This window comes from Stenella coeruleoalba (genome assembly GCF_951394435.1).
Source record: "Stenella coeruleoalba genome assembly, chromosome: 7".
Classification (NCBI taxonomy): Eukaryota; Metazoa; Chordata; class Mammalia; order Artiodactyla; family Delphinidae; genus Stenella; species Stenella coeruleoalba.
Genome location: NC_137153.1, coordinates 114,848,909 through 114,860,873, shown reverse-complemented (window position 1 = coordinate 114,860,873; position 11,965 = coordinate 114,848,909). Strand labels below are relative to the sequence as shown.

The window sequence follows — 11,965 nt, the reverse complement described above, 5'->3', positions numbered from 1 at the left end:
GATGTTTAATATACGAAACAAAAATAGCAGTTATTTTGTGGAACGGATCCCCAACAAGCTGAAGCCATCTGTTTGGGGCAACCCACCCTGGGGCCTAAAACTGCCTGCTGCCTTCCTTGGAAGAGCACAGCCAGCCCAAGGGCAGTCTGAGCACATGTATAAGCAGCTCTCCGCCCTGTTTTGTTGAAAGGCTGCAAACACCCCCTGTGCCCCTAGTCCTCCGGCTGATGGGGCCTCACGGAGGAGGAGAGGAAGCAGGACTTTGCATTCTGCATCCTGGGTTACAGCTTGCTTTTTCTTCCTTGACATTTCCTTTGATGCTTTAAAAAAAAAAAACAAAAAAGCACCACCAAAAAACCTCCTTTGCTCTGAAGATGAAATCTCCTGCCGTGGGCACTCTTTCTCTAAAATCCACTTCTCACCACCCCACCACCCCTATTGCTAACCCAACTTTTGAACCTCGTCCTGCTAAAAGAGTGCCCGTCTCCTTCTTTGAAAAGCAAGTTCAAATCCTCTGCCATTGCTATGCCCTTGTCATTCCTAATTCCTGCATTTTCCCCTCTGACTGCTGCAGGGAAATTCTGGAATGATGTAATTGGACTCCAGTGGCGTTGGGTTTTGTGTATTTTTTTTTCTTCACTTTTCATCACCCAGGTAATACAGTACACTTTTATCGTTAAAAGTATCTCAGGACTTCGCTGGTGGCACAGTGGTTAAGAATCCGCCTGCCAAATCAGGGAACACAGGTTCGAGCCCTGTTCCGGGAAGATCCCACATGCCATGGAGCAACTAAGCCCGTGTGCCACAACTACTGAGCCTGCACTCTAGAGCCCGTGAGTCACAACTACTGAGCCTGAGTGCCACAACTACTGAAGCCCGCACACCTAGAGCCCATGCTCTGCAACAAGAAAAGCCACCGCAATGAGAAGCCTGTGTGCAATGGAGAGTAGCCCCCGCTCGCCGCAACTAGAGAAAAACCCGCAGGCAGCAATGAAGACCCAACGCAGCCAAAAATAAATTAATTAAATAAATAAAATTTTTAAAAAAGAATCCTTTAAAAAAAAAAGTATCTCAGTAAGGAAATGAATTCTTCATACTAAAACCACCTGGGACACAGTTAAAGTTGTGCTCAGAGAAAAATTGATAGCCTCAGGGTTTCCCTGGTGGTCCAGTGGTTAAGAATCCACCATCCAATGCAGGGGATGTGGGTTCGATCCCTAGTCGGAGAACTAAGATCCCACATGCCATGGGGCAACTAAGCCCACGTGCTGCAACTGCTGAGCCCACGAGCTCTGGAGCCCGTGCACCACAACTACAGAACCCACACACTCTGGAGTGCACCACAACTAGAGAGAAGCCTGCGTGCCGCAATGAAAGATCTCATGTGCTGCAACTAAGACCCGATGCAGCCAAAAATAAATAATTAATTAACTAATTTTAAAAAAGAAAGAAAATTGATAGCCTTAAATACTTTTATTATTTATATTGGGTTGGCCAAAAAGTTCATTTGGGTTTTTCCATAAGATGTTATGGAAAAGCCCCAACGAATTTTTGGCCAACCCAAATAAAAGCCCCAAAGCAACTGAACCAAATATTCAACCTGAGAAATTAGAAAAATAGCAATAAAATAAAAGAAGAGAGGAGAATGAGATGAAAGCTGACAGAAATGATATAGGAAAAAATATGAAAAAATAAATAAAATTTGTTTGAAAAGACAAAGAAAATGAGAAAAATCTTAACTAAAGGCAAGTCAAAGCAAAGAGAGAAAGCAAAAATATGCAACTTTATCCAAAGATGACATACAGGGAATTCCCTGGTGGTCCAGTGGCTGTCTCCACGCTCCCAATGCAGGGGGCCGGGGTTCGATCCCTGGTCAGGGAACTAGATCCCACATACCACAACTAAGAGTTTGCATGCCATAACTAGAGATTCCACATGCTGCAACTAAAAGATCCTGCACGTGGCAACAAAGATCCCACATGCCGCAACTAAGACCCAAGTGCAACCAAATAACTAAATAAATAAATATTTTGAAAAATTTACAAAAAAAAAAAAGGAAGACCTACAGATGGCCAAGAGGCACGTGGAAAGATGCTCAACATAACTAATTATTAGAGAAATGCAAATGAAAACTACAATGAGGTATCACCTCACACCCGTCAGAATGGCCATCAGCAAAAAATCTGCAAACGATAAATGCTGGAGAGAGTGTGGAGAAAAGGGAACCCTCTTGCACTGTTGGTGGGAATGTAAATTGATACAGCCACTATGGAGAACAGTATGGAGGTTCCTTAAAAAAACAAAAATAGAATTACCATATGACCCAGCAATCCCACTACTGGGCATATACCCTGAGAAAACCATAATTCAAAAAGACACATGCATCCCAATGTTCATTGAAGCACTATTTACAATAGCCAGATCATGGAAGCAACCTAAATGTCCATCGACAGATGAATGGATAAAGAAGAAGTGGTACATATATACAATGGAATACTACTCAGCCATAAAAAGGAACAAAACTGGGTCACTTTTAAAGAGGTGGATGGACCTAGAGACTGTCATACAGAGTGAAGTAAGTCAGAAAGAGAAAAACAAATATATATTAATGCATGCATGTGGAATCTAGAAAAATGGTACAGATGAACCTGTTTGCAAGGCAGAAATAGAGACACAGACATAGAGAACAAATGTATGGACACCAAGGGGGGAAAGGAGGGGTGGGATGAACTGGGAGATTGGGATTGACATATATACACTACTATGTTTAAAGTAGGTAACTAATGAGAACTTGCTGTGTAGCACAGGGAACTCTACTCAATGCTCTGTGGTGACCTAAATGGGAAGGAAATCCAAAAAAGAGGGGAGGTATATATATATGTGTATATATACACACACACACACACACACACACACACAAATATAGCTGATTCACTTCGCTGTACAGCAGAAACTAACACAACATTGTAAAGCAACTATACCCCAATTGAAAAAAATATGCAACTTTAGGAATGAGAAAGGCAGGATAAACACAAATATGGATGTCATTAAAGTAATGATTTAAAATATTGTGGTAATAAGTTGAAATAACCAAAGGAAATATGATTTTTCAGCAAAATATAAACTATCAAAATTGAGCTAGGAAGTAGAAAATTTTAACAGACTAAGAACCATGGAAGAGATTAGAAAGATAAGTAAGGTGATTGCATTCTGATGGAGAAATGTTTCATATATTGAGGTATGGGGACGGCATTTTGGCTTATGCATGCTTCACCCTGAACTTTGTGTGAAGTAAAACAGCTTCACTCAAGGCCTGTCAAACACACACAGTACATCTACTTTCATCGTTAAGGTAAAGAATATCTGTGTGGAAAATGAGAATATGGCATTCATGCTGACACTCACTTGGGGATAAGTTTCCCTTCCCAGACACCAGGGTCCTGCTGTCTCGCTGTGTACACTAAATCTACCTCTATTCAAACTTTGAAGGAATGTAGTCCGTTCAAGGTGATGTATGTTTTTTGTTCTGTGAGGCAGAAAACTATGCTGGAACCATGCTTCAACGGAGCAGTCCTCAGACCTACTGAGAGGCTTCTCCCGGGCTTTCATCCTCAGCTTGGCGCGAATCAAACTCTTCCCTGTTCTTTATTATGGGTTGATTATTGATGATTTCTGTCGACATTGCTTGGCGTAGGCTGCAGGATATCAGAGAAACCCACCAGTGGTCACATGGGGTCTACTTTGGACCAGCTCTCAGTACCAAGCACAAGCCCCTTGAGCTCCAGGCTTCACAGCACCCTTCAGGAGCTTGGGTGAGTTCTTCCTGGTATCTGACCTCATTCTGGACAGTTCTGAGTTGTTTTTAATTGAAGTAAAATTGATTTACAATATTGTGTTAATTTCAGGCATACAGCAAAGTGATTCAGTTATACATATATATATATATATATATATATATATTCTTTTTTTTTTTTTTTTTTTGCGGTACGCGGGCCTCTCACTGTTGTGGCCTCTCCCATTGCGGAGCACAGGCTCCGGACGCGCAGGCTCAGCGGCCATGGCTCACGGGCCCAGCCGCTCTGCGGCATGTGGGATCTTCCCGGACCGGGACACGAACCCGTGTCCCCTGCATCGGCAGGTGGACTCTCAACCACTGCACCACCAGGGAAGCCCTATATTCTTTTTTAAAAAATTATTTTCCATTTTAGTTTATTACAAGATATTGAATATAGATTCCTGTGCTATACAGTAGATCCTTGTCGTTTATCTATTTTATATATGTTACTGTGCATCTGTTAATCCCATCAGACGGCCCTGAGTTTTATCTGAGCTGTTAAAATTTTAAGACTTGGAGTCTTAAGGGAGTACCAATACAATTCCTGGGTGGAAGGGACCTAGGAGGAATTTCCTAGGCAGGGACCTGGGGGGGATTTCCTACACAGGGAAATCCTAGAAGGAACTTTGGAGTGAACTGGGTTGGATGGCCTTATTTAATTTGGCTTAAATTGGAAAGATTGTGTACATATGGTCTGAACAAACTATTTGACAACAAAACAAGAAATTGAACCTATTTGTCTCTGAAGAAAAGGGATATTTGCTCCTTGTGGGCACAAGGTGTCCTCAGGCAACTAAGAACCTAGTGGAGGTATCTGAGGATTAATCCTGGTGATGAGTAGTGGTCCCACAGGGAAACCCATCATAACACTTTAAGTTATTTACGGCTCTCCCAGGGACACACACACAAACTGGTCATTCAGTGCTCAGAGCCCCCGCTCTGGATTTAGACTGCCAGCTAGAGAAACTGAGATGCAGAAGAGCAGAACCAACTCAAGGCTGACACCTTGAGGAGCTAAGCTCATAAGCAGCACACTTCTGACCTTAGAAATTGTTCAGACTTTATAAAAAGACAAAACTGAAAGAAAATGGGAAATCGTGCTTCTAAAGCTGAGCGGCTCCCGGACGGGCAGCCACCCACTGGAACTCCGACTGGCTTCATGTACAATACCTATGGAGCCCATACATAGTACTTGGTAAAATGGGAAGATCTAACAAAAGATAGCTTACCTCTTTAGTGGTCAAAATGGGGGAACGCTCAGGCTTCCCTGGTGGCGCAGTGGCTGAGAGTCCGCCTGCCGATGCAGGGGATGCGGGTTCGTGCCCCGGTCCGGGAAGATCCCACATTGCCGCGGAGCGGTTGGGCCCGTGAGCCGTGGCCGCTGGGCCTGCGTGTCTGGAGCCTGTGCTCCGCAATGGGAGAGGCCACAACAGTAAGAGACCCGCGTACCGCCAAAAAAAAAAAAAAAAAACTCAATTGGCATAAAGCTCTTCTATGAGTGCTTCTCAACCTTAGATCTTCACCTCTTGGTAAACATCAGCTGTCTCCTTTTGAAATAATAGCAGGATGGCTTATGTGACTGCATGAGGGACTATATGAACCAACCTTACTCAAGGGAGATACATTACATTGTTGTCAGGGTCTTATTAAGGCACTTAAAGGAAATGACAAGTTGGTAGGTAATTTCTTTCACAGTGAGTTCTCAGGAGTCAAAGACCTTAAGGATCATGGATTATAACCTGGAGATTTTTTTTTTTTTTTTTTTGCGGTAGGCGGGCCTCTCACTGTTGTGGCCTCTCCCATTGCGGAGCACAGGCTCCGGATGCGCAGGCTCAGCGGCCATGGCTCACGGGCCTAGCCGCGCCGCAGCATGTGGGATCTTCCCGGACCGGGACACGAACCCGCGTCCCCCGCATCGACAGGCGGCCTCTCAACCACTGCACCACCTGGGAAGCCCGTAACCTGGAGATTTTGTCTATTGGAAAAGACATCAAATAAAAGATTCTTTGCAGCCATGTTGGAAAGGACCTTATCTGGTATTAATCCATGCACTGCCCAACTAAAAGGCATAGACTCGTGGATTCACATCTCTCATTTAAAAAAGTCCCCTCTCGGGCTTCCCTGGTGGCGCAGTGGTTGAGAGTCTGCCTGCCAATGCAGGGGACACGGGTTCGAGCCCTGGTCTGGGAAGATCCCACATGCCACGGAGCGACTAGGCCCGTGAGCCACAACTACTGAGCCTGCGCGTCTGGAGCTTGTGCTCCGCAACAAGAGAGGCCGCGACAGTGAGAGGCCCGCGCACCGCGATGAAGAGTGGCCCCCGCTCGCCGCAACTAGAGAAAGCCCACACACAGAAAAGACCCAGCACAGCCAAAAATAAATAAATAAATGAAATTAAAAATAAATAAATAAATAAATAAAAATTAAAAAGTCCCCTCTCCAGTGGTTAAGAATCACCTGCCGATTCAGGGGACACGGGTTCGATCCTTGGTCCGGGAAGATCCCACATGCTGCGGGGCAACTAAGCCCGTGCGCCACAACTACTGAAGCCCACATGCCTAGAGCCCATGCTCCGCAGCAAGAGAAGCCACCGCAATGAGAAGCCTGCGCACCTCAACGAAGATTAGCTCCCGCTCGCCACAAGTAGAGAAAGCCCACACGCAACAATGAAGACCCAATGCAACCAAAAGTGAATAAATACATTTATTTAAAAAATAAAAATAAAAAAGCTCCCTCCACCTGAATGGACTTCAACCCCTGTTTCTGACACCCAGCTTCAACGGACAAGCACCACCAAGCAAAGACGAGAAGAAAATGACAGCAGTAGCAGACAGCTAACCCAAGAGTCTGGACCAGGCCTGTAACCCCCAACCTTGTCAATACTTTTGGACTTTAAAAAAAAAATGTTTGGGTTTCCCTTGTGGCGCAGTGGTTGAGAGTCCGCCTGCCGATGCAGGGGACGCGGGTACGTGCCCCGGTCCGGGAAGATCCCACATGCCGCGGAGCGGCTGGGCCCATGAGCCATGGCCGCTGAGCCTGCGCGTCCAGAGCCTGTGCTCCGCCACGGGAGAGGCCACAGCAGTGAGAGGCCCGCATACCGCAAAAAAAAAAAAAAAAAGTTTGTTTATGTGTACATTACCTATACTCTTGACCTCATTACAGTCACAGTCAACAAGCCTTCTCCCCTTTCCCCCATGTTTTCTTTTTTTTTTTTTTTTTTGCGGTACGCAGGCCTCTCACTGCTGTGGCCTCTCCCGTGGCGGAGCACAGGCTCCGGACGCACAGGCTCAGCGGCCATGGCTCATGGGCCCAGCCGCTCCGCGGCATGTGGGATCTTCCCGGACCGGGGCACGTACCCGCGTCCCCTGCATCGGCAGGCGGACTCTCAACCACTGCGCCACAAGGGAAGGCCCCCCATGTTTTCTTTAATCTTACAGCTTCTCCTGGGGTCTAGGTCTGGGCAGCCAAAGAATGTTGTAGGTAACGGTCATCGGCGCAAGGGTCATTTCGTTGCTGGGAAGGGACGGCCCTTGTCCGCGGTGAGTGGTTAGCAAGATGAACAAAGATGTGCAGATGAGAGCAGCAATTAACCAAAAGTTGATAGAGAAACTGGAGAAAGAGAACTCCTCAAAGAGTTACTGAGAACTAAATTAATTGAATGTGGCTGGAAGGATCAGTTGAAGGCACACTGTAAAGAGGTAATTAAAGAAAAAGGACTAGAACACGTTACTGTTGATGACTTGGTGGCTGAAATCACACCAAAAGGCAGAGCCCTGGTTCCTGACAGTGTAAAGAAGGAGCTCCTACAAAGAATAAGAACATTCCTTGCTCAGCATGCCAGCCTCTAAGATTGAATTAGATTGTGTTGTTTTGTGGTTTTATTTCTGAAAGTAAAACTTGCCATAAATTAGGAATCAATTTCCCAAAATGAAATCCTTTTTTGTATGATGGTATACAGTTTTCAGTAATGATGTATACAGTTGTATTGATTTTTTCCCCTAAATGTGTTATTTTAATAAATATCTCATGAATGAAAAAGAAAAGCTTCTCCTAATTTCTCTGTTGTCTTGCATGTGTATAGTTCACTGTCATCCTTGGAAAGGCAATGTTATTGTACAAATGTCACCGTCTCTTGCCTCCTCTGGCTGGATATGCTGGATCTGTCACCATTCCCCTACTGGGTCCTTTGTAAAATATAATGACCCCATAGTTGTGCCCATAACCAATTTTACCACTATGCTTAGCTTCACTGTGACTCACAGAAAAGAACTCTCAGATCACTTACCATGTTCATATCTTTACCCAGTCCTCTCCTGTCCCTTGCTTCTTCCTGACCCCACTAGAAACAATCCCAAAGGACACTGGGGGGCCCACATGTAACCAATCTGATGCTTATGGCCATGATATTAGTCAAAATGTCTTCACAAAACATTACAATTTGCAAGGTCAGTGCCACTTATTTCTCTTTCCCATCCTCTATACTTACTGACAACCTGTTATAATAAGGCTGATAGCAAATATAATTCTCCTTTATGCAATGGGATTAGAACTTGACATACTTGGATTAACGGAGGGCTCACTGCTCTTCCTACTTGTAAGGTCAATTTGACTGATTGGAAACTCCCATATACTAACCCATGGTTAGAAAATTTTGGTTACATACCTTCCAAAAAAGACTCAACACCTGGAGTACTATGTGCCTCTAAAGGATTTATATTTGTTTGTGGGTGTGATAACTAGCCCCGGGCACATGAATGTTTAGACAGTTGGAGAATGGGAGGAACCTGCCTGCTGGGATATTTGACTACTCTAATTACTATCTTGAAATTGCTCACTGGCTCAAACTCTAGCCCTGATGATCACAGCAAAAAACAAAAACCAAACAATCCATAAAACCCTCTCATTGGGTTTCCCTGGTGGCGCGGTGGTTGAGAGTCTGCCTGCTGATGCAGGGGACACGGGTTCGTGCCCCGGGCCGGGAAGATCCCACATGCCGGGAAGATCCCACATGCACGGAGCGGCTGGGCCCATGAGCCATGGCCACTGAGCCTGCGCGTCCGGAGCCTGTGCTCCGCCACGGGAGAGGCCACAACAGTGAGAGGCCCGCATACCGCTTAAAAAGAAGAAAAAAAAAAAAACCCTCTCATTAGTTGAAGACTGCCCTGATGAGGATCCCTCTGAATAGGAAGGTAACAGCTGTGTCCATTCTCAGGGATGTGACCTCCTGGCAGGATTCAGAAGCCAATATAACCACTGCCTCAGGGTTTGGGGCTCTTGGCTAGGAGTTGGTACAACTGACCTAGAAGTGATGATGAGAAATCTTACCCAAACCATCAGTAAGGTTGCCAGAGCCTCTGCAAGAGCTATTAGGGACCAACAAAGATCTCTAGACTCTTGCTTATGTGGTACTTGACAAATGTATTGCTTTAGATTATCTCCTTGCTGCCCGAGGAGGTGTCTGTGCTGTTGTTAATACTGCTTGGTGTACTTGGTTCAATACCTTCTCTCAAGGAGAGCTTGAAATTAGTAAACTGTAACCTTGCAAAAATCCTTCAAGGGCCCTCTAAATTTGTGCCCAGAGTTCCTTTTTTTTTTTTAATTTATTTTATTTTTGGCTGCGTTGGGTCTTCGTTGCTGCGTGTGGGTTTTCTCTAGTTGTGGCAAGCAGGGACTTCTCATTGCAGTGGCTTCTTTTGCTGTGGAGCATGGGCTCTAGGTGTGCGGGCTTCAGTAGTTGTGGCTCACGGGCCTAGCTGCTCCACGGCATGTGGGATCCCCCCACACCAGGGCTTGAACCCGTGTCCCCTGCACTGGCAGGCAGACTCGCAACCACTGCACCACCAGGGAAGCCCGTGCCCAGAGTTCTTAATTTTAGTTTTTGTACTATTTTTAGCTGGCTTCCCTCAGAAATAGGCAGGTTTTTTTTTTTTAGGCAGTTTTTTTCACTCTGCTTTCCAGACAATTGTCATTGTCATAATATGTATTATTAATCTTTTTCTGGCTATCAAGCTACTCATGACATGTATCTGCTTGCTTTAAGTCTACTGCTAATAGCACAGGTAAAATGCTTATGTGACAATTTGATATAATTGATAATACGTATAACCTGTGTCTCCCAATCAGCATATATCTCTCTGCCTTTTCACTATATCTCATTAACCGCCACAGTGTAGATAACTAGGCAAATCTATATACATAAAAAAAAGAGGCCTAGCACTGAGGGACGTGAGGGATCCAGAGCAGGCAGCAAATCACCTGGAATCAAGGGACAGATATTTTAATCATTAATGCTTTCTATCAAAAGATTTGTGATCAAAATGGGAAACGATGGGGAAATTTTTCACATATTGAGGTATAGGGAAGTCATTTTGGCTTATACATGGTTCACCCTGAACTTTGTGTGAACTAAAACAGCTTGACTCATGGCCTGTCAAATGCAAACAGCACATCTACTTCAACAATTAAGGCAAAGAATGTCCCTTTCAAAGATAAGGATAAATAACTCCCTTTCTATGGCATGCATGTTAACATTCCCTTGAAGATAAAGTTCCTTTCCCAGACATCCGGGTCCTACTGTCTCACTGTATACATACTAAATCTTTCTCTTTTGAAAACTTGAAGGAATGTCCTGTCAATTTGATGTATGTTCTTTTTTTCTGGTGAGGCAGGAGACTGTGCTGGAAACCATGCTTCGATGGAGCAGTCCTCAGAGCTACTGAGAGGCTCCTCCTGGGTTATTTGTCCTCAGCTTGGCTCAACTCAAACTCTTTTCTATATTATTGATTATTTCCATTGACAATTGCAAAAGGCTCCAGGTCAGTAGAGGACAAACTAACATTAGTGCCTCCTAAGAAGATGCAATGGGAAATAGACAACATCAGCTATGTAGTGTTATAGCCCAAAATGTTCAACCTAAATCCAGTCATGAAGAAACAGACAGACAAATCGAGATGGTGGGACATTCTGCAAGAAGATTGATCTGGACTCTTAAAAAAAAATCAAAGTCATGAAAGGGAAAAATAAAAGGCAAAACTGTTCTAGGGTAAAAGATAAAAGAGATATGACAACCAAATGCACTGGGGGGTCTTTGATTAGATCCTGGAGTTTAAAAAAAGCCAGTTAAAAGAACACTATTTGGACAGTTTCAGAAATCTGAATATAGGAAGTGTACTAGATAATATTATTATATCTAGTTCCTGTTGGGTGGGAAAATGAAATTTTCTTGGTTAGGATAATGGAATTTTGTTTATGTAGGTAAATGTCCTAAATCTTAGGAGATACTTTTTTAAAAAATGTAGTCAGGACTGAAGTGTCTAATGTTTGCATTTCACCTTTCAAATAGTTGAACAAAAAATTTTTAAGTGTGTGTGTGTGTGTGTTTGATCCAGAGAATCAGGGCCACTATGAATGATCTAGAATAAGGGGTTGGTAATAGGGACTAGATCTCATGCAGTTGTGGGTGCTGGTGGAACAGACTGTGCAAGCCCTCTAAACCTGCCAGTAGTTGGAAAGGAGAGATGGACGTGAAGTTGGGGAGAACAAGAACAAACTGGAGCTCACATCTGTCTCCCACCCTCTCCAACATCAATGACGCAGGTGACCTGCAGGAGAACTGGTGTCCTTACCACAGAGCTGTACACATACTTGGCCTGGGACTCAGAGAAACAAAAGGAGGCGACCTAGCAGGAACCAGGGAGGCTACGGGTCCGGGTGCTGCCCCCAAACCAACAAGGCAAGTTAGCAGGTCAGTGACAACCACATGCCAGCTACAGAAGAGCCTGAGACCTTTCATCAAAGTGCAAAGCATAAAAAAATGCCTGCTCCCTCCAAATCTTGAGCGAATTAACTTTATTGCCAACCTAACTTGGAACCACTCAGGGGAGAGAATTCTAGGAAACTTGGTTCCAGCTAAGTTAAGATGACACATTACCAAGTAGAGTGTGTGTGTGTGTGTGTGTGTGTGTGTGTGTGTGAGAGAGAGAGAGAGAGAGAGAGAGAGAGAGGGAGAAAACATGTGATAAAATATTAACAATTGGTGAATATAGGTAAAGAGTGCTGAAGTTTTTTTGTAGATTTGAAATTTTAAATAAAAAATTGGAAGTGGAAAAAGGCACCAGGCCCAGATGGTTT

At 44.4% G+C, this 11,965-nt stretch overlaps 1 protein-coding gene across 1 annotated transcript; it reads left to right on the top strand.

Annotated features, from left to right (window-relative positions):
• Nucleotides 1-7,384: 7,384 nt before the first annotated feature.
• Nucleotides 7,385-7,824, top strand: LOC307188856 (transcription and mRNA export factor ENY2-like). The gene is given in 2 exon segments (XM_079926525.1): nt 7,385-7,438; nt 7,441-7,824. Coding segments are annotated over 2 exon segments (291 nt in total). The 5' UTR covers nt 7,385-7,390; the 3' UTR covers nt 7,684-7,824.
• Nucleotides 7,825-11,965: the final 4,141 nt, after the last annotated feature.